The sequence below is a fragment of the Balaenoptera acutorostrata genome, chromosome 21 (assembly GCF_949987535.1).
Source record: "Balaenoptera acutorostrata chromosome 21, mBalAcu1.1, whole genome shotgun sequence".
Taxonomy (NCBI): Eukaryota; Metazoa; Chordata; class Mammalia; order Artiodactyla; family Balaenopteridae; genus Balaenoptera; species Balaenoptera acutorostrata.
The window spans coordinates 33,866,749-33,893,929 of record NC_080084.1 but is presented as its reverse complement, the minus strand read 5'-3'; the positions used below and the strand labels follow the sequence as shown (position 1 = coordinate 33,893,929).

Below are 27,181 nucleotides of genomic sequence, written 5' to 3'. Positions count from 1 at the left end.
AGGCCTGTCTTTCTGTTCTCACCTGACCCTTGAGCTCTCTCATTGCTGTAGTCGTGCATGTTCATTATTCACTAACAAATCACACATAGAATATAATGCACAGTACATTTTAATATGCTTTTTTCAATATTAGAATTCCAAATATATTGATGTGAATGTCTGGACTCCCAGATATTGTTAATTTATCTATTATTTGTCTGGCAGTAGAGTCAACATTTAGTAACTTATATCTTTACAAATAAAAGTTCAGCTCTCTCTTCTTCTTTTTCAAAAGCAACCAGGCTATTAGATGAATGTTTCATATTTTCTCTTAATTTAGGTTATAACTGATGTAAATATAATAAGTCTACCAGCTCAGATTCTGGGACTCTTTGGAAAAATGCAGTATTCTGGCCAAACTCGTCCAGAAATATCCTTTTCGGTTGTTCTTTAGAACTACAGCATCTGCTCAATTTTTAAATGGATAGGCTTCCTGATTAGTTAGCTACATCTATATAGTTTACAAACCAAATACATGGTTGAAATGGGAGTCATGATAATGCTGAAAAAAGAGGGAGAAAATCCCAATCAACAGACAGTGACTTTGCTTTCATTGAATGTTTGGGATCAAACATAAATAGAGCCCAAGTCCCTTGGGGACATTTGCTTCCTAGTCACGAGATGGTCAAGGTGCCTTTTGTAGCATATTTCCCCTGGATTTTCCTCATTCAGTTCTGTTTGTGAAATACTTCAGGTCTTGTGGTTTCTTAAGTGAAAGGAAAATAATCTTAGGCATGTGTATCATCTTTGTGTAACTAAACAGCAGCACATATAGATCTCATTTACAGTCTGATTATGAGAGTAAACCACTGGAGTTACTGTAAACTCTTCTCTCAGAATATTATCTAAAAATGATAATAGGATTTTTTAAAAAATATGTTCTTTTTACCAGTAGAGAGAAATCTTTACATATGATACATTATCCATAATACAATTTTATAAATTATTGTAGGGGGTTTGGTCACATTTGAGAGCTCAAAGGAAATAGCAGAAATTACCATATCATTGGAATATATTTGTCACTGTCACTAATTAAACAATTTTAAATATCCTTCACTACAATTCCTTTCACTCACTTCCAAGTTCAGTCTTAACATGAACATTGTCAGATGTGTTGGATAAAAATAGTCCTTTCAATTATCTAAATTTGACCATATATACCTGTCAAAACTGCAGCAAGTGTCAACAGTTTTTATCATGAATACAAGACACTGTCCTCCATGTTTTAATGCCAGTGTGTTTATTTAGTGAGCAGAGTCTTTAAGGATGATCCAACTTAGACTTTCCAATGATTTGAGAAAAACATTAAGCTAATGAGTTTATACAGCAGCTTTAAGGGTAATAAAGCCAGTTCTATACCTCACACAGTCCCTCAATGGAGTTTTTTAAAATTAGATTTTGCTTATTTAAAAATAGAAAAAAACAAACACTAGGTAAGTTTAACTAACTGCTGCTTATTGAAAAAAGCAGAAATATAACATTTCTGCTGCTACTGTCTTCAGGGTTCTTTTCCATCATACCTCAGCAGTGACCAGTCTTGGCCAAAGACAGAAATTACTGTTTTTCTTTACATTGTGAAATATACTTCTAAGGTTTCCTCGAGTTAAGCTCCATGTTTTGATTCTATTGCTGTGACTCTAATATTTTTTTCCAATATAATTTGAGTGGGCAACATGTTGAAATTGAAGTTTACTTATACTTCCTGTACATAGGTAACTAAAAGAAGAAAAAAACACACCAAATAGAGGCAGAAGGTACATCCTAGGGGTTATTCCATGCTTGCTGTGTTCATGAACCAAAGTATATGAAATCCTGGATGTGTAAAGATGCATAAATCCCACTTCCTGATCTCAGAAGCAGATTGTCAGCTCACGTGCAAACTGCAGCACAGGAGTGCTATACCCAAGCGTAGAGTATATCCTAGAGATCGTAAAAACCTAATGCTTTATGTAATGTATCTGTCTTTGCAGTTTTCCATGGACATTCTACTGTTACTTTTGCAGCAGTTCTTACTTTAACTTGACAGCCACTCGAAGTGACTGGCAGGAACTGAAAATGAGCTTTGTGTGTATTCACAAAATTCTGGGGATTAGTAACATGAAATAAAAAGATTTATGTGAAGTACAGGTTTTCATACACAGGCTGAGCTCTCTTAAAGATGTGCCCAGGGGTGAGCAGAATACAAAAACAGCTAAAAGGCCGATCCCCTTCTAACATGTTCACAGGCTACTTTGTTGTCGTTTTCTCTCTCTCTAAACCTTTATCTCTCAACCACCACTATCTAGGAGTCGTGTGGGATCTGATCAAAAGAAGCAAGGGACATGAAATATGCGGAGTATGGGACAAATTAGTCGGGAAAGAAAATCACTGTAATTAAAAAACTGTGCATCTGTATTTTGTGATTACAATGCTCCTTCAGATTGTAATAGAAGCAACAAAATGGCAGGCCTCTGCTTGGCTCAGATAAAACCAACATTTCCTCTACAACATTTAAAAAGATTTACTAGAGACTTTGAGATAGTACTTCCCTGGCCTTTAGGGAGCAGAGCAGAGGACCATCGCTCCTCTGATGAGAGAGGGAGAGGGAGAGAAAAGAAAAATAGTATTCTGCTGATTAAAAAAATATATTTTAGCTTTTTAAAGTCTCTGGCACTTGAGAAAAGATAGCGCTTGCAGAAGTGACATTTCTACTTTGCAATGCTGCCATTTTGCCTATTTCCAAATATACATTAGACAATTCAGACACCCTTAACAGTACTTCAGGACTATGGAAGAGAGTTTTCCTTCTAACAAATTATGACAGTTTGTGACTAATTGTCAAAAAACAACTGATTGTGAAACTAATTGTGAAAAAATATACTCATTTTGAAAGTTCTGCTAATGTTCATGGGAAAACATCTTAATATGATGATCAGGAGATGATTTGCTTTGTTCTCTATTCCATACAGATTTTGAAATTACATTTGATGTAAGAAACTCTACTTTAAAATATTCTTATCATTTTGATGTTTCAGACGATGACTTTACATTTTGCCTCATACCAAATTTTTGTATACTTGTAGTAACTACGAAATAGAAAATGTTAATACCTGCCTTTCTGAAAAAACTATTTTTAAATTTAGAATAAATATGTAAATTCTAAAATACCAGATTGCATTCAAAAACCTACCATTGTGTTTAGAGAAATACGGTTGTATCTGCAAATGCCATAGTGAATGTCTACAAACTAAATTAAAGAAATAAACTTTGCATAAGTAATTCACACTATCTTTAAAAAGAGAATTTATATTTTTTTATTTTCTAATTTTTCTTTCACAACTTTAATTCGTAATTTGGAATTATTACATAGTTCTTTTAGTCACTAGCTTTTAAAGTTATATTTTTATTTTCAAGAATGTCTTCAAATTACTCAATTATATATATATATCATTTTTTTTATTCAGCAATTGGGAGTATACTTTAATGTCTCTTACCCATGGAATATTACATGAGGTTTTTATAGAGATATATATCTATTTGTAACACGTAGTTCTGATGGAAGAAGTTATCTAAAGAAAGATATGGAAGCAAAGAAAAAATATGCAGGAAATGCAAATTGATTAATATATATAGTTGACCCTTGAACAAATTAGGGGTTAAGGACACAGATCCTCTGTTACTCAGTTATATTTTAAGTATACTCCAGTTGGATATAAAATATGTATTTGATCATTTACTTGGATTATGATAGTAGATGATGATCCCATTTTGCCTTTTTTCACTGGAGTTTCAAAGAAAACACTGATCAATACTTTAAAAAAAAATTGTCATATGGTTTAAACATGGAGCAATATATTTTTTTATTTTTTTGACCAATTTAATTTTTAAAATGTAAATGTTATTTTTTAAGGTTAATTTTTAAAATTTCCTTATTCTTTTGTTATTTTTAAAGTAGCAATATAATAGTAGAATATTAGGATACTTGATCTGGAATCCAGACTGCTATATTTAATTGGTGCAATTTCACAAAACCTTATATACTGTTTAAAGTTTTAAAATAACCTAATGCCATATTGCTTCATTATATAACGCACAAAGTTTATTTCACAACACAGAGCACCTTATCACACTGAAAATTCTGGGCAATTATAGCAGCTCCTTCATGATGTGCAGAAGACATTTAAAAAAATTTTTATAATACATGGTTCACCATATTAGCCAAGAATGAAAAGTGCAGGCTCAATTGTGTAATTCACATAAGTATGAAGTATTTTCCGTTAAAACAGCATATCCCCAATTTTTCCTAGAGGATCCATTTCATCACCAGGTCCTTCCTTCTTTCTAGTTGTCACTTTATCTAAAGAGACTTAAGTAAAGATTATTTTTTATTTTATTGCTCGTTTATATGTACATATATGGAAATGACAGTTAATACCAGTGCTACTCTGCTATAGTATAGAATTCCAACAAAAGCAAAATGTTGACAATTGGGGTGGTCTCGTCATTGGTGACCAAGTGATAAGTACTGATGTAGAAAAATGCATAATTAAAAAATAAATGTCTGTTAATAAATGATGAGCTTGAAGATACACTGTGCTTAAAGGAATTCTACCCTATCATCAGTGAATGCACCATTTCCACTAGACTTTCTTAGTATTGAAAATAGGATCCTCTTTCATGAATGATAAAGGGGATTCTCACTAAGGAAGAGACGTGGAGACTTGGGGGAGGAAGGGGCCTAACACAGGGAGAGCGTCAGAAGCAGGCGGAGGGTTAGCAAGGGTGCAAAGGCTTGTCTTCAAAGCACTGAAAGGTGGCCATTGCGGCTGGTGTGCAGCGCCGGCGACGCCTGGTGGGAAGGGATGCCGGCAGCTGACGGAAGGTGTGCTGGTGAGGAAACCTGATAGAAAGTCAGGGAAGGATTTCAAGCAGGAGAGTGATATAGCTCCACTTACGTTTTGAAATAATTCCCCCAGCTTTTGAATTAGTGGTATGTGAGGTAAGACAGAGAATACACCCATTATTAGGAAGGCAAAGCTGTTTCCAAAAAAACATATCCAGGCACCACAATATTTTGCAGCAGTACTTAACAGATATTTTCAAAATCATGTAAAATTTTCCTGAGCACAAGTAAATATCTTAAATTACTTTAAGAAAAACACTTATTCTCTTTTCCTGAATTAGTTTGCTTAGGAGGCTGGTGATTTTTACTTTTACTGTCAATGTCATCAGCTTCTTCTGTTTGGAATTTAATTTTGATCTGTTTAAAATGTCAGCGCTCAGAATCCTCTGTGGACTCTTTCTCTATTGTTCTTGACTAGAAGTATGTGTTTTTATTTTGTTTGGTGGAGAGTCATGTTGATAATCCTCAGTATGGTGTATTATTAAAGCAAATATATTTTACAGACAAATATATTTAGTACAAATCCAAGCACCGGCAGGTACTTACCCATATGATACTGTATGATGAGTATCCTAATCCCAGTTTTTTCTTCTACAAAATTATGATAATACATTACAGGAAGGCTTGTTAATTATCTCCCCAGCAAACCTGCATAAATACTCTTTACCAATTATTTCAAAAGAAAAATAAGCTGTTTTTTTTTTTTTAAGATATGGGACAAAAAAAAAAGGAAAAATAATGTAACCAATTTGTATTCCCCAAGTTTTTCTTCTTGGTCACAAAGTAGGAAATTTTCATGATTCTGACATTTGTCTGCAGGGTAGACATGGTGGAAGGTTTGGAGCTAATGACCTCTTTCTCACCTGTCCTAATTGGTTTTGGGGACAGATGTTCCAATTAATTCATTTATGCAACACATGTGAATTGAGCATCTACCATGTGTGATTCTGTTTGTTGTAGGAAGTAGGCGTACAAAATGAACAAAACCCAGAAATGTTTGACTTCATGGGTTTTTCATTTTGGCGAAGAGATTCAATAAACAAAGTCAACAAATTAGATAAAAAGTGTGTCATATGTCAGTGAGTGTCCTGGACAAAAACAACGTGATCCTTGGGGTGGAAAGTTCAGTTTTAAACTGGATGATCTTGTGGCAGATTGAAGATGGCTGCGAATTCTTTACCACCCCTCCCATCCCGTCTTGGAGTCAGTCTCCCTACGCTGGAGAATCTGTGCTGCCTGTAACTACTCTGACAGTAGAACGTGGCCCATTTCTGAGCTCAGCCTTTAAGAAGACTGGGCATTTTTGTTTTCTCTGTCTGGGAGCTCCTGCTTTGATAGATAGAAGCCATCCATTACGCCTCACCTTGCTGTGAGACAGCTTAAGGAGCCTCTGGGAGAAGCCACCGGAAATGAGATATTCCTAGCAAGTCCTCAGCTGTGGCAGGCGTGCTAGCTGGGGTGCTTCACGACACATGCCGGTGGAGGAACCAGCGCAGTCAAAGAATCAGATGACCCCTGACCCCATTCATCTTTTGGCTGCAAGAGCTTGAATGATCCCAAGTGAAAACTGTCCATCGGGGTCCAATAAACCCATGCAACTATGAGAAATTGTAATATATTTTTGTCTTAAGCTAACACATCTTTGGGATGGCTCATTAGGCAGCAATGGATAACCCCCAAAACAAACAAGCGGCATTTGTTTGAACATAGGCCTGGATGTTGTGAGGACACAGCCGTGCTGATATTTATGTTGACTGGCTCCTTCCTTACAGGGGAAGGTGAGGGTTTTAGCTGGATCTCGGAGCATCTTCTGAACAAGGAAGATGTGTTCTGCAAAACCTCACAGGGGTCTGGAACTCAGACCGGTTGGGGGGCTCCACTTTTTTACCTTCCAGGGATGCTCTGATTGCACCTCAGCAACCTTTCTCCACCTGACTGTTCCCTCATCCTAAGGGCTTATTTATCACAGTCGGAAGAGTATGGTTCTAATCATTACTGAAACAATTAACTTTTCTGCCTTAGGGAAATGAGTTTAATTAATCAAAACATTCTTGCTAAGTCACGTTGACCAGTACAGATTGTTCAGTAATTAGTGATATATTTTTTTAAACTCTGAGTTGTAAATAATATTATAAAAGTGTCCATAATAAAAACATTTTTAAAAGGAAAATGTCATCATTCTTCTGGAAAATTCACTATACGCAGGCTTTCACATACTTTTCAGTACCAGCCCTCAATAATCATTTGAGAAATTACCTGTATGGAATTATACCCCCTTCGTAGGGTTACTGTGGAGATGACACCCATCAGTACATTAAAAGTCTTGGCACTGTTTCTGATGCATTGGAACTGTTCAAAAAAAATTCTTATTGATGTCATTTAGTTACAAACTGCATAGTTTGTTTAATAATTTGTACAAAATTCCTAGTGTAAATCCTTCTTAATCCCTGTATTACATGTATATCTGGTTTATCAACTTGTTTTAAAGTAGGTTAGATATTTAATATGATTTTATATAATACTGCATCGTTTCTATATGCTGTTACATCTGTGCATCAGAATCAGCTGAAGTACTTGATAAAAACAGCAAAGTTTTCAATGGAGGGGATCCTAGGATCTCTGTTTTTGAGAAAATCCCTGGTGATTTTGGTACCCAGCCACAAACTTAGGAGGGTATAAAGAATATCTCCAAACTCTCCGTATTCTTTCCCTTCACCGAGATGTTCCTTTTAAGATTAGGAACTGATTTGTTTAAGCATAGTATTGTAGCAATGATTAAAATATTTAACATTAAAACCTGTTATGTGCGTTTGTATTCTTGATAATCCCACTTGGTTCTGAATTATTCAAATATTTAACTCTGTACTTTGTTTAGGCTAGGACTATATTTAAATAAATGTTAATAGCATTTCAATAATATTGGGGGATTATTTGAGCTATATTCTAGGATGCTTTAAAACTTTAGATGATGATGTCATTAATCAGAGGGTTAGTGTTAGATATTCTGTTTGCTATAAACTTTATAAAAAATTCTTCACAAGCACAATTTTGAACTCTTACCTTATTGCTCATCCTTCTAGTACGCTATACTTCCCACCAAGGGCATTTTTCTACTATTCTCTGAATAACTTTGAACTCCAAGGCCACTGCCCCTCTTTCTGATTTGTGGATGAATATGGTGATTCTGGCTGCTCTGACTGAACATGCACGATATCACAACAATACTAAACATTCGGGTAGAATATTCTTGGAAAACTTTGTGAAAAGGTGCTAGAAATTTCTAATTTTATTTCCCACTAGTATGTAGGCTTATTTGTTTCTCACTACTAGTAAGTAGAGATCATATTTTTTGTCACTCCTGCAGACTCAGTATGTAGAACTAATAGGTGCTTAAAAACATTCACTGTATATTGATACAGTGATTTGGTGCCCGTGTTGCGCAAGACATGGAACAAAGGAATGAGCGTGTGAAATAATCCTAGTACAGTCAAGTCTTGACTTAATGGTGGCTATACTATTTCCATGCACGGGACATGTTTCCTTGTATATATAATAGCATAAGAGAAAGTGAGGTTGGCTTCACGCCACTAAGATTTCCACAGACACTTAAGGATCCTAAGGCCAAATTGCATTGTTACAAGTCTTCAGAAACAGTCCTCTGAAAAGTCATCTGCTTTCCCTTTAGTGGATAACTTCCCATTTCCCTTGTCTGATGATGGCTTTGTCTAAGACACTTGTTTCCATGACCCCACTTGCTGTAATGGGAAGAGCCACACATCCAGTCCCAGGCCTCTCTTCTTCTTGGTATCGCGTGGCTGTACGGGAAGCAGTGGGTGTGTGTGTGTGTGTGTAAGGACCAGGAAACCAGCCCATGAAGAAAAGTCCTGTCCATCTGGAGATGTGCGATCTTCAATTCTAGAGTTGATCTGCTGTTTCATAGTATTTGATGATTGGCTAATCTTCATTTTCTCTGGTTTTCTTGATGGACCTCATTCTCTTTGAAGGTCGAAATTGGACTTCATCTGACCTTCTAAGTTGCTTATCGTTTCTCTCCAATTTCCATCTCCATCTTTTTGTTCTTTGACCTAGATTTCCTTCTCTTTGTCTTTTAACCCATCCATTAAATCTTAAACTTCTGCTATCATATTCTTACTTAATAAGAGCTTTTAATTTTTTTGTGGTTACCTATTTTTAGCATCCACTCTTATTTCAAGAATACAGCGTGTTTAATTATATCCTAGGGGAATTTAGGAATGTGTGTGTGTGTGCGCGCGCATGCGTGCTGCCTGCTTTGCCTCTCATTTTTCTGAGCTCTCTTTGTGTTTATTTATTTTTGTTTCCTTCTTTCAAGTTGGAGGTGTTCCTCAAATATCTAGTGATCTTTTGTTGTCCCTTTGTAGTAAAGAGTGAACTCGCAGCAGTATGGTCGACTAAATAACATAGAAAACTTTGCTTTTGTAAAGCAGTTTAAATTGTGGAATTAATATGTGTGTGTATTTAAAATATACATATTTAAAATGTAGATATAACTAAAATATATTTACTTATATAAGTATACATTGGTACACTTGCAAGAGAGTAAGCAGAGTCCTCAGAAGCCAAAAATAAAGTAAAAGAGGAGTTCAGAGGGATAAGCAAGGTAGCTTTGAGCTAACGGCAGGCTCTGTGGTCACTTTAATGTTCTGGTCTTCTTGGCTTTACCTGTGATGTCCTGGAAGCAGGGATCAGGAAACAGCCTGAGTTCCTAGACAGGGAATCAACTTGAGATACACAGTACAACATCCAGGACTCTAAAAGTCTTTTGCAGGAGGCTAAACCATGAAAACAAAATGAGATGAAGCAAAAAATAAACAGAATAGCAAGGATGACAAAATTTCTGTGTAGGACAGAAAAAAATTACCTGTCCTTTACCTTGGGTGGGTTGAGGGGGGAAAATGTTGCCTCAGAATCTGAGGCAGCTCACAGGCCAGCTTTCCTGTGAGTTTGTGACCTTAATTTCTGCTACCTTTAGAGACTGAAAAACTCAAGTCTAAATTTTGACATAAAGGAAATCACCATAAATTCCAAAAGACTGCTGCCCCGTAAGCCATTTTCTCTACATAACAACCGTGCAATTAAGATACAAACACAAAACACGCCAAAAAATAGAAAAAAAGCCTAATGTATTTGGAAACTAAAAAAAAAAAAAATCAAAGAAAACAAATATATAAATAAATTATGTTTCAGAAACAAATCACAATAGGCTTTACAAAATTCTTATAACTGAACAACAGTGAAAAGATTACAAATTAGAACTTGTGGAACTCACTCAAGCAAACTTAGAAGGGAACCTTATCTCTTTAAATGTTTGTATTAGAAAAGAAGAAAGAAAGATTAAAGATTAATAGCTCAGCATCCATCTCAAGACATGACGAAATGTAGAGCAAACTACACCCATAGAAAGTGAGAACAAAAGAGGTAATTTAAGAACAGAAATTAGAGGACTTCCCTGGTGGTGCAGTGGTTAAGAATCCGCCTGCCAATGCAGGGGACACGGGTTCGAGCCCTGGTCCAGGAAGATCCCACATGCCACAGAGCAACTAAGCCCGTGCGCCACAACTACTGAGCCTGCGCTCTAGAGCCCGTGAGCCACAACTGCTGAGCCCACGTGCCACAACTTCTGAAGCCCACACGCCTAGACCCCATGCTCTGCAACAAGAGAAGACACTGCAATGAGAAGCCCACGCACCACAACAAAGAGCAGCCCCCGCTCGCCGCAACTAGAGAAAGCCCGCGCGCAGCAATGAAGACCCAACGCAGCCAATAAATAAATAAAAGAGTAACTTAAAAAAAAAAAAACAGAAATTACGGAAGCATAAAGTAATCATGCAAAATGTGTTATTTGAAAAGAATAATAATATTGAAAACCCATTGGCATTACTTATTACAATAGCCATTCAGGCTATTGGCTAAGTATGGACCCGTGTCCTGTGCAAACATGGTAGAATTGCACTTTTTGTTCTGTGTGGTTGAGGGAAGGCATGTGACTTTCTAGGCATTGGACTGCGAGTAGAAATAGCACCATCGGGCTTCCCTGGTGGCGCAGTGGTTGAGAGTCTGCCTGCCAATGCAGGGGACACGGGTTCGAGCCCTGGTCTGGGAAGATCCCACATGCCGCGGACCAACTAAGCCCGTGAGCCACAACTACTGAGCCTGCGCGTCTGGAGCCTGTGCTCCGCAACAAGAGAGGCCGCGATAGTGAGAGGCCCGCGCATCACGATGAAGAGTGGTCCCCGCTCGCCGCAACTGGAGAAAGCCCTCGCACAGAAACGAAGACCCAACACAGCCAAAAATAATAAATAAATAAATAAATTTATTTAAAAAAAAAAAAAAAAAGAAATAGCACCATCATTGCAGCCCCGGATATTTGTCAGAGTGAGACTTTCCTGATGCTTTTAATTCTGATGTGACGACTGGCAATGCTCAAAGTAACATCCCCTTCATCAGCCTGACTTTCTGAATGGTCAGAGAATCCCACTACTCACCTTGGATGGAAATATTATCATCTGATTGAAAAATAAAATGTAATGTTTTAAGTCACTGATTTTTTTGGGTAGCAAACATAGAACAAAACCCATGCTATTCTGACTGATGCACTTTAAGAATAGAGAAAGAAAAGAGAGAAAGAGGAGGAAAGAGAGGTGGGGTCAGAGAGGATGGAAGGAAGGAAAGAAGGAAAGAAAAAAGGAAAGAAGGGAGGGAATTGAAATCATCAGGGAAAACAAAAGGAAATATATGCAGGTGATGAATAAGTTAAAAATACTATAAAAGTTACATAAAACTTCATCATAAGTTTTAAATCTTATAATAAGTTTACAAATGCCTACAACACTGAACTTACTAGCAAACAGACTTAAGAAGAAATAGAAAATTTTATTAGTTCTGTAACTAATTAGATCAGTAAACTTCTTCCCGTAAAGTACACAAGTGGCCTGGTTGGTTTTACCGGCTGGTTCTACCAAATATTTCTTATGCAGCTAAACCTGATGGGAACAACCCCAGGGTGTAGAAGAAGGAGCTCACCTTACCAGGCTAGTATAAACTTGACTCCAAAGCAAGAAAGCAAAAATTCGACGCCAGTCACATTCATTAACATGCCTGTGCTCACCCACTGCATTTCTCATCTCATCATCTCATCTCATGTTCTTTTGTTTCAGCTTCGATCTATTTTACCGCCCCTGACTTCTTAGATTTTCCTCAAATAAGCTACACACACACCTGCCTCAGGACATTCACACGCACTTCTCCTCTGTTGGAGACCCTCTGCTCCCAGAGAGCCTCTTGCCTGGCTCCTTTACCTCCTTCCCATCTTTTAAAAAATGTCATCTCAGTTATTCCTTCCCTGAATTATTCCGATATTCCCTACCCCTCTTCCATGTTTCACTTTTCTTTGCACTTTTCACATTCTCACGTATATTACTTCTGCATCTTGTTTATTGTGTGTTCCCCACCTCTAGAACAAGAGCAGCAGTTTTTTTAAATTTTACTTAGTTCCACAGTTCCAGCAATTAGTGAAGTGCCTGGCACCTGGTGAGGCCCTGATAACTATTTGTGGAATAAATCGATACATACAAAAGCATTGAACAAAATGTTAGCATGACAAATTCAGCAATGTATTAAAAAATACAGTATGACTCAGTTGGAATTTTCTCAGGAATACATTTAGTTGAAAACTGAAAAAAACATTGAAATGGCAGGTAAAAAGAAAAAACATAAAATTGTTTTAGCAGATGGGGAAAAGCCTGTTATGGAATTCAAAATTGAAGAGACCTTCTATAACCAAGAAACCAATAGTGAGCATCACACATAATGGTAAAGGAACAGAGTGAAGTGAAGAGAAAGATCAATAAAAAGGTATAAATAATGAACAGAAAGAGACAAAGCTCAAAATTTTCACAGATGGGGTGATTATCAACACAAACTTAAACTAATTCCCAGAATCAAAATAATTCAGAGGATCAAAAAAAGAATTTTGCAAAAATTTCTAGATGCAAAATCAGTATAAAAATACCAATCAGAACCCCAATAAAGTAAATTGTGGAATCAGACAAACTGTTTCTAAAATGTATATGTTAATGCAATAGAGCCAGCCATGGATAGCATGATACACATGAGGAAGATGAGCAAGTCTGGGGAATTTTCTCCACCACAAACCAAGGCAGATTCCAAGGCCTGGGGATAGACCAATAGACAATAGACCAGTGGAACAGAATAGAGAGCCCACAAACAGACTCAGACCTCTGTGCATACTTGATAATGACCAAGGTGATATGGTAGGTTGGAAGAGAAAGAATCAACCCATTGGTAAACGATGTTGGGAAAAATTTATCAGTGAATACATTCTCAGTCTCTTGTCAGTCTCTCTTCCAGGATCTGCCATTATGTTGGCCTCTCTTCTCAATTCTCTGTCTCTCATGCTCTCTTTCTTGTTACTTAAGGTCTTTTTCCTTTATTTATTTTGGTGCACTTTGTGGCATGAACAAGGCTTGTGTTTATTTCACAACGTTTAAATGAAAGCAAATTAAGCACATATCTCATTTAAAAAAAATATAGACTATCTCAAGAGCTTTTATTTTCTTTGAAATTTTCAGACACGTTGCAGAGTGTGTTGAAAAGAAAGTCTCGTAATTTCTTTTTTTTAATATGAAAGTAAAAGCATAGTGTTAATTCACTATGAGAAAATACAAACAGGCACTGGATATGAGAAATGCTTCTTTGTGTATACAGGTATGTCTATAGCATGTAAATTCTGGGTTCAGTATTTCAACCACCAGCTCTATTTGAGAATCAATCATCATATCTAATATTGAAAATGTTTCCTGTGCAAAGTAATTGTGTTGTTTTTAATAGAGAGTTTTCTCAAGAAAGGTATTTTCTCCAGGGCCAGCATTCCACTTACTATGCTTTCACTGATATTCATTTAATAGAGTGGTTTCTCATTTGAGGTGCAGTAAAAACATGGTGATGGGTGGCAGCAGAGCCCTCAGCCTTAAAAGATGATTGCTGGGAGCATATCCTGGACCCCGGAGCTCGGTTACTATGGTAACTCTGCAGCTCTGCCAAGGCTGTTCCTCACTGTGGGAGGAAAGAAGCTCCCCTGCCAGCAGCTACGTGGGATTCTGGCAGCTGGAGGGAGTACTGTGAAAGGGTGCGCTGCTTCCCCAGATGGGAGTTCTGAGAGCCTTCTTTAAAATCCAACAGCAACTCGGGACCGCGGAAGAGTGAGGGCAGTTAGGATCCAGCCCATTATGGTGCAAAATGTGCCTGATGAGATGCTTGAAGCTTCTTAATTTGAGTAAAAGTTTTGCAGAGGATCAGGACTGAAATGGAAAGATTCTAGCCTGACCCGGCAGTGATGGAGCTTTAGAGGAATTTGTGCTTATCCGTAGGGCTAATATAATCCTGAGGGATTTAAGGGACAGCATTTAAATAGAAAGTAAAAGAAACATTTCTATTTAGTTTGGAGATCTTGGGACTTCCCTGGTGGCGCGGCGGTTAAGAATCCGCCTGCCAATGCAGGGGACACGGGTTCGAGCCCGGGTCCGGGAAGATCCCACATGCCGCGGAGCAACTAAGCCCCTGCACCACAACTACTGAGCCTGAGCTCTAGAGCCCGCGAGCCACAGCTACTGAGCCCTCAAGCCACAACTACTGAAGCCCGCGCACCTAGAGCCCATGCTCTGCAATGAGAAGCTCTTGCACCGCAACGAAGAGTAGCCCCCGCTCACCGCAACTAGAGAAAGCTCGCACGCAACAACGAAGACCCAACGCAGCCAAAAATAAATAAAATAAATAAATTTATTTAAAAAAAAAGGTCATCATAATTTGGAGATCTTAAACTCATTCAGAAATGCCTATTAACTCAGGCTTGTCAATTTGGGTTTTCTCAGTATTGAAATTTATCTCATGTTTTTCTAAATTTAAAAAGCAGTATTCAATTAAAGCTATACTTAATGCTATAGAATACAACACGAATATATAGTGTCCCCTCCCACCGCGCATATATAGTCTAAGTAACTAAGCTTGCTTGCATGGAGGCTAGTATTGGTCCAGCTAAACCACAATAGAGAAAACGTGGAATAAGCAGAAAGTGACTCTGAATTAGTAACAAAATTAGTCAGAAGTCCTTGATGGCAGTTCGGTGACCATCAGTGGGCTTACCACTTCATTTGCTCCTGAGCCATTCTCATTCTGATTTTATCTTTAGTCTGTTAAAAGCTTTAAGTGTAGGATCAGCAAAGGTAATTCCTATCTACGGATTTGGTGTTTGGACTCTTCCCCTGTATATTTGACTCCTACTCTTAGGGTTTTGTTGGATACTTTCATCTGGTTTTGACACCTCAGTGTCTGCGGTAGAAAGTCCTCACTCTTAGATTCTTGAAAAATAGGGAGGAAATCACAAAGGACTGGGATTTGAGATCATGGGGCTGTTTGGGGCACTTGCCAAAGTTAGGAGTAACTCTTCTTTGGGTTGGTACCAATTTTAGTTTTTCTCTTTATTTTTAAATGATCAGTAAGATGAAAATTTTACAACATGGAGAGACAGAGACTAGTCCAAAGATTTTTCTGCTACCCTTTTAATCTCCACTCGAAACTGTGTTCAGTGACCTTCAGATACTACACACACTGGTCTCACCCATCTGCCAGTGAGATTTCTTCCTATCACGTGAAGTGTCAAGCTGTTCTAACCTTTTCTACTTCCCCACATTGTGTGTGTGTTGTGTGTGTTATGTGTGTCGGGGGCAGAAAGTTCAGGAAATGATTTTTCCTGTGCAAGCAAGAGCTATGGAAGTGGGGAGGTGTTCAGACTTCTTTTTAACCTCTCCTGGGACAGACGAGATGATCCATGATTCTCTTAAGAGGGTTAGTTCGATGATCAATATTAAAATAGCAGACTAGCCCACCTTCTGAATATAAAGTTACTTCACACAGGAACTTTGCAGTCACTGCATGTTTCAGATATTGCTATAAACATACATGCATTATTGATAAAACACACTAGAGACTGTCATACAGAGTGAAGTAAGTCAGAAAGAGAAAAACAAATATCATATATTAACGCTTATATGTGGAATCTAGAAAAATGGTACAGATGAACCGGTTTGCAAGGCAGAAATAGAGGCATAGATGTAGAGAACAAACGTATGGACACCAAGGGGGGAAAGTGGCGGGGGGGTGTGGTGGGATGAACTGGGAGGTTGGGATTGACATGTAGACACTAATATGTATAAGATAGATAACTAATAAGAACCTGCAAAAAAAATAAATAATAGCCATATTTTTTTCAGGAAAACACACACACACAGAACTTTCCATGACTTAATTAAGTACAATACATAACAATCCATTTTCCAATATCATTTGTTATTTGTTTCTGAAGAAAGAAAAAGTCAAGTACACGGAGAGATTTTGAGAAGTTTCAGCATTATAAAAGAAAATTTGATCAAAAATTTGCAAAAGGAGAGAAGTAGGAGGAATCGTTGGAATAGGATATGTGTGGGGAAGCAGTGAAGGACAGAGGTGGACAGAGGCAAAACAGATCACATAGGAGTTCCTCTTAGTTGTCAGCCCTCTAATCTAAACTTTCCTTTCTCACCAGTGTCTGGCAAATAGTATCTCATCAGTATTTCTTATTGCAAAACATATATACTCAAACATTTCTAGTTAATCCCTTAGAAGAAGATACCTAACAGCTGACTAGAAAATTCTGATCCTCATTTTGAATATTAACAACCAAGGTTATCTGATGTTTCAGACTAGTTTAAAGCTATCTTTTGAAAATGAAGGACTAAAATGATGAAACTTCAAAAAGCAAAAGTAATTACTGTGGTCAAACAATTTTTGGAAACCATATTACAACACAGTAATACTTAATATTAATAATAGTTAAAATTGCATCCAATGATGGTAGATGTAACATTTACTGAGTAGTGACTCTGTGTCATGCACTATTTTATTTTTTTTAATTAATTTTTATTGGAGTATAGTTGATTTACAGTGTTGTGTTAGTTTTGGGTGTACAACAAAGTGAATCAGTCATACATATACATATATCCAGTCTTTTTTAGATTCTGTTCCCATATAGGTCATTACAGAGTATTGAGTAGAGTTCCCTGTGCTATACAGCAGGTTCTTATTAATTATCTATTTTATATATAGTAAAGTGTATATGTCAATCCCAATCTCCCAATTTATCACTCCCACCACCCTTTCCCCCTTGGTAACCATAAGTTTGTTTTCTACATCTGTGACTCTATTTCTTTGTAGATAGGTTCATTTGTACCATTTTTTAAGATTCCACAAATAAGCAATATCATATGATATTTGTCTTTCTCTGTCTGACTTCCTTCACTCAGTATGACGATGTCTAGGTCCATCGATGTCACTGCAAATGACGTTATTTTTTATGGCTGAATAATATTCCATTGTATATATGTACCACATCTTTATCCAGTCATGCACTGTTTTCTGTATTAACTCATTTAATGCTCACAAGAACATTTGAGGGAAAGCTTTACTGTCACCTTTTTACAAATGATGAATTCAAAAGAATAAACTTGCCCCAAAACACACAGTGGTGGAGTCAAGATTCTAACCCTGTCCAGGTCTCTCTTTTCTACTCTGACAGTATCTTACTGAGTTGGGAAGGAAAGACTCCTCTGGCTTGGGGGTAGAAGAGGAAGCCCTCAGCATAAGTAATCATTCTCCTGTCTGTGGAGCATGGGGTTATCGTTAAGAAACTTGATTTTTATACCTTCCAGGACACTCTAGGACTTGATTTACATGGTTGACCTGATGTCATCTATAAATGCAAATATGTTTTCCATAATGCTTAAGTTTGGAAAAAAGTTCAATTAGATTAATAAAAATACGAATTTCTAATTTTTTTTCTTTTGGACTTTTGCAGGGTGTTTTGAGTGCTGTATTAAATGCCTGGGAGGCATTCCCTATGCCTCTCTGATTGCCACCATCCTGCTCTACGCTGGAGTTGCCCTATTCTGCGGCTGTGGTCATGAAGCTCTTTCTGGAACTGTTAACATCCTGCAAACCTACTTTGAGATGGCCAGAACTGCGGGAGATACGCTGGACGTCTTTACCATGTAGGTCATTCTGGTATTGCTTGTTATTTTGAGAGTGTATGTGCACGTTGCTGTGTGTTGAATAAATAGGGATCTAGAGTTAAGTGAGGCAGTCTTATATAGAAGAAAAAGTACTCTTAGGGTATATACGTAAGTCAAAAGGACACGGACCCTTACCATGAAAACAGGAAGGTACACAGCAGAAGATCAGAGGCCAACTTAATCTGGACTTAATTTGTGTTTTAATTTGCCTGTAAAGTTTTATCCAACATTCAGTTACCATTAAGTGGAATACCTGCATTTCTCTCGCTCTTCTAGTTTGAGCAGAGGCTGCTCTAGCGGAAGAGAACAGAATATAGAATCAGAGCCAGGTGTAAGTGTATATACTCTGCTGCTGATTCTAGGAAAAATCACCCAAACTCTGTGGCTACTCCCAACTTTTAAAAAATTTTAACTCAGCCATGGGCGTGATATCATCATTATTTCCTGCCTCCTAGAAGGGATGTGACTACCTAAGTGAACGTCGTGAAAGGGTCTTGTTGACTTCTGTAAAGTGGGAAACAGAAGAAATATTGAGCACCTTTTACAAGCACCAATTATGCTTAAAATGTACATTTTACCCATAAATGTAAACTCCTGGGATCACTAAACTATGGTGATGCTAATCTTTTTTTAAAAAACATAACTCAGGGGGCTTCCCTGGTGGCGCAGTGGTTGAGAGTCTGCCTGCCAATGCAGGGGACACGGGTTCAAGCCCTGGTCTGGGAGGATCCCACATGCTGCGGAGGAACTGGGCCCGTGAGCCACAACTACTGAGCCTGCGCTTCTGGAGCCTGTGCTCCGCAACAAGAGAGGCCGCGATAGTGAGAGGCCCGCGCACCGCGATGAAGAGTGGCCCCCACTTGCCGCAACTAGAGAAAGCCCTCGCACAGAAACGAAGACCCAACACAGCCAAAAATAAATTAATAAATTAATTTTTAAAAAAAAACATATCTCAAACATAGTCTGGAAGTAGAAAACAGTTTAGTGTTCAAGTTTCAGTCTCATATTGCCTAAGTTTCCAGAGAGCAAAATTTTAAGATTGAATTACAGAGGAATTTTTTTTCCAAATAAATTCCCAATTCGGGTCATTTATTCATTGATTTCTTGCCCACAAAAAGAAAATAAATTATTTACTCACTTTATTTTATAATCTCAGATGATAGTAAACTTTCTATTGTATTGTGTATTGCCCGTGCAACTTCTTAAATCTATTTCATGCTTCGGGATACTATGTGATTATAATGTTTTTCATGTTGCTTTATTTTGTTATTCTTAATAAATTCAACACTTCTTAATTTATACATACTTCTTTCTGGCATAAGATGCTTCTAGAGTTACAAACCGGAACGGTCGTATGGCTAGTTAGGATGACGGTGCTTTTTGCTCTTACCACTTCCGCGAAAAGAGGTTAATCACACTTGTTACTCACCCGGGGCAATTCCTTCTGACAGGGTGTGACTATAAGCTAAGACCCTAATCTAAGACAACCCTTGGTCACCCTGGAGACCATTCTAGATGGAAGATAGCTTTTCTCCAACTCCAATATCAGAAGATACATCAAATTTCTAAATTTTTAAAATAATCCATCAGCTGCAGTCAGATTGTCTTGAACACAGTATTGCTCATAAATTGTATTTGTTATTTTATTCATTAATGTTGCTGAGTTCCATGAAAAATGAAAATGAGAAGTGAAAAGAGATGCACGTTTCTATCAAGTAATAGAGCAAGAATTCCCTCCTTGGGGGCTGGAGGGCATGTCCCCATGGACATAGAGATAGCAAAGTTTTTAGGAAAAAGAAAGTTGAAATAATTTATGTTTATCTAAAATATGTTGGCACTTAAAATTTGAGCGATATTGGTTGTAAAATAAGAAATATAACAAACCAAGTGTATCACACACACACATAGTGATTATTGGTTGTAAAATAAGAAATATAACAAACCAAGTGTATCACACACACACATAGTGATTAAGAGGAGATGGACGTTGATTAGCCACTCAGATAAGAGGTTTAATTATTTAAACATAGTTCCTAACTTGGAAGCATCAATTTATTTCATCAATGTCACTGATAAATAGAAATGAAGAATGAATAGCAAATTTGAAAAATCATGAAAAGAAAAGAGATGAGGGAATTATATAACTTATATTTCCCAAAGTAACTTTATTTTACAGATTAGTTCCAAAAATTTAGCATTATTCATTAAATGAAATTTTTTTAAACCCATAATAGACAGTTTACCAATTTCCATTGAATCAGGTATGTAGCATGAATTGATCCTTGAGAGTTTATGAATGACAGTCATCATTTGGAATATAATTAAACTATCTGCAAATGCTTTGGATTATTGCAGGTTAGTTTGCAGAGAGCCTGAAGACAATGATTGCATGGATGTATTTTAATGTGATAATACTGACGTTTTCTTTTCAGTTTCATCTCAGCCTACACTGGACAAAATATGTTTTCACTGTGCATTATTTTAAGCTACCACAGATGTCCTTAAAATCTACAGATTCTCTATATTTAGGCTACATCCAAATTGCTACCTTTAGTTATAGAAGTTCATAAGAAATCATAAGCCTAATAACTGGCATGGGATGATTGTATAAATCGATCAGAAACCAATTGTCAGGATGTTTAACATTTAGACAACCAGCCTTAATAGATTACAGACCTCGACTACAGCTCTGAAGGGTAGTACATGTGGGAGTTCAGCAGGGAAATCAGAGATCATATACTTAATTTGGAACTTTTACCTTTGGTCTCTTATATTGGGAGTTAAATGTGGAATCAGTAATGCATCTTTGGCATGGGAAGAATACCATTTTCACTGGAATGAAAGCAGGTGCTCAAATTATCTCTCTTTTCATATTTCAAATAACTAAAATTCCTTATCCTAGACCCCGTGGAGCTACCAAATGAATTAAGACTCCCTGTCGGCAAACGGTTCGTGAAAACACAGAGGGAAGGTGTGTACAGATAACTACCGGGTCTGATTAGTACCAAGCGGTACCAGTCACGTAGCAGTTGAGAGGAAGGTAGTGTTTACTCTATGGGGGCTGCCTTACAGGGCTGTTAGCGGACTCCATAGGTGAGGGGCAAACGGGAAGTAAAATCAGGACTTGGGACGCAGAAGTGAGTGAGAGGCGAGATTGCAGGCAATACAGCTTCCTTGAAAATAAGCTAAGGTAAGTTTGGAGAAGAATGTGTAAGAGAATGATTCTGAAGAAAAGACTTGTTGGCCAACTTTAGTAATTTACAGGGTCTGTGTCTTGTCTCATAGTTCTCAGGCTTGATTCAACCAAATTAAGCGCTCCTACCTCATATACTTATAAAGGAAAAGAAACCTGTTCTCTGGGTGTGTGAACGAAGAGATAAAACGAATTGCCTAAGCCCCCGTCTTCCACCCGAGGTCCTCAGGACTCCCTTCTTTGTCTCAGCTTCTCTCTCTGTCTCTCCACTGCACCTCTCCTCTTAAATATATACACACACCTGTCTCCACGTGGTCAATATCCAAGTCTACAGGGGGACATAGGAAGGGCAAACACACTGGAATATGCCTACTCCATTTCATGAATCATCTTTCCAGCATGTAAAACTTAACTTCTCATAAATAAGTTTGCAAATAATCTCTGTTCTCATGTGATCTATATTTTAGACATAGAATTCTAACACCAAGAGCCCTGCCCCATGGCAGGTGAACTGAAGTGTAGCATCTTCAGCTGATGTCACCCACTAAAGCATTTTGTCATATTCCACTTGAGATATAGGGATCTCCAAAGAGAGAGAAAAGAGTGAATTTCGCAAATATTTTGTGACCTGCTGGTATGTTTTTAAGTATCACTCTGTCCCTCCTCATCTCCTTGGTTTCCCAGAGCTTTTTATCCCCTAATCTGTTAATGTAGTCCCTGAAGTCTGTGGTCATTGTTGGCTCCAAATTGTTGTGACAGCGAGTGTGTAACTTAACCTGCTGCCCCCATTAGGGGATATTCCTACACTCAACTACACCTCTGTTAGCTTGGTATAGCCATGGCCCCCCTAACTCTGCACACGGCTCAATGCTCTGCTGCTTCGTGCAATGTGATGAGGAGATCTGCTTTCTGATTTGTGGTTCACTTTCTCCTCTGAGAGCCCCTTGCCAGGGTGATGTTATCGTGTCCCTAGATTTCGCTTGATCAGTGACCAAGATGTAGGATAGGTATTTTACTTCTGCAAAGCAGATTCATATGGAACAGTGAAATACGGAAACTGTTCAGAAAATTAGATGTCAAACAATCCAAACCATGAATTTTTCTGAGTGACTTGGCTTCTTGAATAACTCTCCTGAGGACAGACCAAGGGACAGCCTTATTCACACACTGAAAAAACCTATAATTTATTAGACAGGGATTGGATTTCGGTTTCGACAAAATATAGTGAGAATCCAGGATCTGGGGAGGATTGATTTTCAGCGTAAATTTATTTTATTTTCAAAGTTTTATGACTGTGATCCAAGGTCAGTGCATCAAGAACTGAGTTTACTAGACAGTGAATTCTTTGATAGTTAATGCACGCATAAAAACTACTCCCTGTTTGTCTGAAACAAAAGCAGGCAGTAAGCTCAGTTAAAATATCATAGACACATTGCTTTTGCTCTCAACTATCTTCATGTGCGTGTAAATCTCTAAGGCTACTTGTAGTTCATGTTTATACCTTGGAAGTTAATGAAATGGAAAACCGTTATCAAAATTGGGGGGGATGGGAATGAGAAGGGAAAAGAAAGCAGGAATTCATGGCAAGGCAACACCAGTTCCACAGGTTGAAAGAGATCACAGCAGTGTGCAAACTATCTGTTCTGACCTGGGTGTTGACAATCAAACCAGATTGCTGAAGTCTTCTTACTTATGAAACGTTTGAAGATGAGACAAATTGACATGAGATTATTGATTAGTCTTGGAGAGTCAAAAGTAATCTCAGTTCTAGCTAGAACGTAGATTAAAAAAACATACTGAATTTCTAACTACTGATACAATAAACAGTAAGCATCTCCTTAGGCAATATTTCAGCCAGGCTAGTAGTCCTCAAATGAATGTTTTTTTAAAGCCCACTAATAAGAAACAACAGCAACAAACCCAAGTACATAACCATGAAGGATTTAGATAGACAACGTAGTGTGGTGCGTAAGAGCACTGGTTCTGAGGCCACACGCCCTGGTTTGTTTCCTGTGGTCTCCAGCCCTTTCTACCCATCTTACCGTGGGCGAGTTAAGGAACCTGTCTGCCTTAGTCCCTCATCAGTAAAAGGGACTTACTAACGCTGCCTACTTCTTAAAATTGCTATAAGATAAAATGAGTTGCCATTTTAAAACAATGATAGCAGGGCTGGTACATCATAAGCACGGTAGGACTGTTGATGAATGTGATGGGATGATAATGGTGATGATCTTGATGATGGTGTCTTCCCTGAAGCTGTATCACAATTTTAATGCCCAGTGTCATGCTTTCTAAAGTCTGTTTGTTCCTGGACACACCCTACTTAACCATAACACTCTTACTAACTTACTCTTTGACTAGAGTAGGTGAGCACTTGTAGTGTCAGACTGGATTAGAATTCAAAGATCTAATTTCTGTTCTCTTTTCTAAAACCTAGGAGTACGGCAACTCTAGAAAAAATATTTACAAATAAGAACGTGATGATTTCATTCTAAGAATATTTGAAGGGCTATCAAGGAAAAGGAAATTTGCTTTGTTCTTTGTGGTTCAAAGAGAGAGATTTGGGTGAAGGGATTTCAGTTTATAGGGAGAGAGTTTTTGTCTCAGAATACAGAACATTTCTACAATGTTCTTGTTTTCAAATATTCAGATTTTTTTCAGGTCAGTCTTTTGTCTGGTTTGTTTTTTAATGAATTCATTTACTCAGCAAAAAATACAGGGTTATACTATGTGCCAATCACTGTGCTAATCTTTAGGGATACAAAGTAAAACAAGACAAATTATGTTTCCTCTCGTACTGACATAGGAAAGATATGTTAGCAAAGTGCCATCCACATTAGACTCAACAGATATGAATCAGGTAGTGGTAGTTAGTACTTGAGCTGATTTCTAGGATGCATCAGGTTAATGAAGTAGAGAGAGTTGAGGAGCTACAGTAATTAATACTACATGGCACTGGCACAGACATACATATAAGTACTCGTAAAGTACTTATATGTACTTATAAGTACCTATAAAAGTATGTTCCTACTCTAGTTTTTACCAAAATTTTTTCAGATGGATTTAAAGTTAAAATTTAAGAGTAAATTAATTTGTGAAAGCTAGAAGAAAATACAGATTTAAGATTTTACTTATTATGGGGCAAGAAGTATATAAGCAATATAAGAAATCACAAGGGAAAAAATATATAGATTTGACATAAATTAAATTTTTTAAAAAATTAATTAATTTCTTTTTGGCTGTGTTGGGTCTTCGTTTCTGTGCGAGGGTTTTCTCTAGTTGTGGCAAGCGGGGGCCACTCTTCATCACGGTGCGCGGGCCTCTCACTGTCGCGGCCTCTCTTGTTGCAGAGCACAGGCTCCAGATGCGCAGGCTCAGTAGTTGTGGCTCACGGGCCCAGCTGCTCCGTGGCATGTGGGATCTTCCCAGACCAGGGCTTGAACCTGTGTCCCCTGCATTAGCAGGCAGATTCTCAACCACTGCGCCACCAGGGAAGCCCCCATAAATTAAATTTTACTCATTAAAGTATTATAAAAAATTAAAAGGTGTGCAAAAACTGAGCAATATATTTACCACTTATATAACAAGATTTCCTAATTTTAATAAACAGAATAAATTCAACAAAAAGATACATATTCTAGTAAAAAAATTGGCAAAATATAAAAACATATTTCTTAAAGAATACAGATGATTAATAGCTTGTAAACATATGTTCATCCACACTACTAAACCAAGAAAATTAATTAAAATGATAATACTATTGCTTTTTAACTATTAATTTATTAGAAAAATTGAATGGTAATACTCAGTATTGGGAAACAGAATAAGTCCTTTTACTCATTATCAGTGCATCTTTATTTTGGCACAAACTTTCTGGACACCATTTTCACAATACATGCCTTAAAAATTTCTAGGAATTTATGCCAGGGAAACAACCTACACTGCCCCAAGATTTATCTTAAATGATGTTTGTAATAGTGATGCATAGCTTCCTATTTCTGCTGTAACAAATTACAACAAACTTAGTACATTAGAAAAACACATTTATTAATTTTTTACAGTTCTGGAGGTCAGAGGTCTGAAATGGGTCTTACCGGGCTTATTGAAATGGGGTCAGATCAAGGTGTTGGCAGGACTGCACTCCATCTGGAGGCTCTAGGGGAGAATCCGTATTTTTGCTTGTTGCAGCCTCCAGGAGCCACCTGCATTCCTTGGCTCGTGGCCCCCTTCCTTCTTCAAAGCCAGCAGTGGAGCATCTTCAGACTTCTCTCTGAATCTGACCCTGACTCTCCTACACCTCTCTTTCACTAATTATTAGGACCCTGTGATTATATAACAGGATAATCTCTGAATATCAAAATCATTAATTTAATCACATTTGCCAAGTCCCATTCAACAAGATAGCATACTCATAGGTTCTGGAGATTACACGCAGACATCTTGGGAGCGGCATTATTCTTCCTACCACTGAACAAAAGCAGAGAAGTGGTAAAACACGTCAAACCTTCCAGTAATAGACTGTGCCGTAATCTTTAAAAAATATCTTGATAAAACTGTGTCATAGTATCATGTAGTTAATTGTAATTCGTATAAAAAATTGGGAGAATAAACAGTGAGTAGTCTGTTTTTCCGGTTTTACTTTCATTTTTTTCTACAATGAATATAGATTGCTTTTAAAATCAGTAAAACAGTGGTTTACAGAAACATTGTCAAATTTGAAAGTTTGCATTTAGAAAGGAGGGTAAGTGCTTTCATTTTTTCCTTTAGAAGTAAGATAATACGGATTCTTACTTTGCAAAGCAAAAGTAGTACAGTGAAGGTGAGACTTCTTATGATTCTCTGCTGTTTGATCCTACAGTGGACACATAATCAGTGACTTCATTACCAGGGGGTTTTTATTACTGCATTTTGTTGACATATCATTGACAGGAAACTCATCTTTATAGAGAATAAGAGTTTAATTTTCCCAGTATCATATTTGAAATTCTTTGTTAAATTCATATATTGCATGTTGACAAGAGTACTTTTTGTGATAAAACAGGGATTCAAGCCAATAAGATAATGACAAGTATATTATAATTTAAATATTTTGATGATTTAATTTTGAAATCCATTTTGGAATGTAACATTAGAAAATGTCCATCCTCAGATTGTTGGAAGAAAAACTTTATGTAAGAGTTTTTGAATGTCAAGAAATTAACATTCAGCTTCAAGAAAGTATAGCTTGTGGCAGGCTGAAATAATGACCCCCAAAGATATCCAGAACCTAGTGCCTGGAATCTGAGATTTACTTTATATGCAAGAGATTTTGAAGTTGTGATTAAGGATCTTGAAGTGCGGTGATCCTCCTGGATTATCCAGCTGAGCCCTAAATCCAAACACAAGTAATCCTTATAAGAAGGCAGTAGAGAAATATTTGTCCAGAGAAGAAGGCATTGTGACTGCAGAAACAAGGCGCTATTTACTGGCTTCACTAGGCAAGGGATGCAGCTGCAGCTCTAGAAGCTGAAAAGTATAAGGACGCTCTGCCCTAGAGTCTCTGGAAGAAGTGAGTCTCTGCCTACCCTTCGATTTCAGCCCGGTGAAAGTGATTTCAAACTTCTGACCTCCAGAACTGTGAGGAAATAAATGTGTGTCAAGCCACCAGGTTTGTGGTAATCTCATAGAGAGACCATAGGAAATTAATCAATAGCTACACCTCTTTACTCCAGTACTTACTACCAGGTATTCTTACACAGTGTTTGAGCTAAATTTCAGAAAGATAAAAGCAAAGGGTTTGTGATTGCTATGTAATAGTCATCAATAATTTGCAGTTATACTTCTAGTGTACATAACCAGGTGATGTACACATGAACTTTAATTGAATTAAACATGAATTTGGAAGAAGTAATGTCAGCAAGGTGGTGA

At 37.5% G+C, this 27,181-nt stretch overlaps 1 protein-coding gene across 2 annotated transcripts in view; it reads left to right on the top strand.

Moving 5' to 3' along the window:
* The window catches only part of GPM6A (glycoprotein M6A), a 260,729-nt gene that overhangs the window by 208,100 nt on the left and 25,448 nt on the right, over positions 1-27,181 (top strand). For both annotated transcript variants that reach the window (XM_057537457.1, XM_007188978.3), the window contains exon 2: positions 17,868-18,060. In XM_057537457.1, the coding sequence (XP_057393440.1) occupies positions 17,868-18,060 (193 nt within the window). The remainder of the gene's footprint in view (positions 1-17,867; positions 18,061-27,181) is intronic.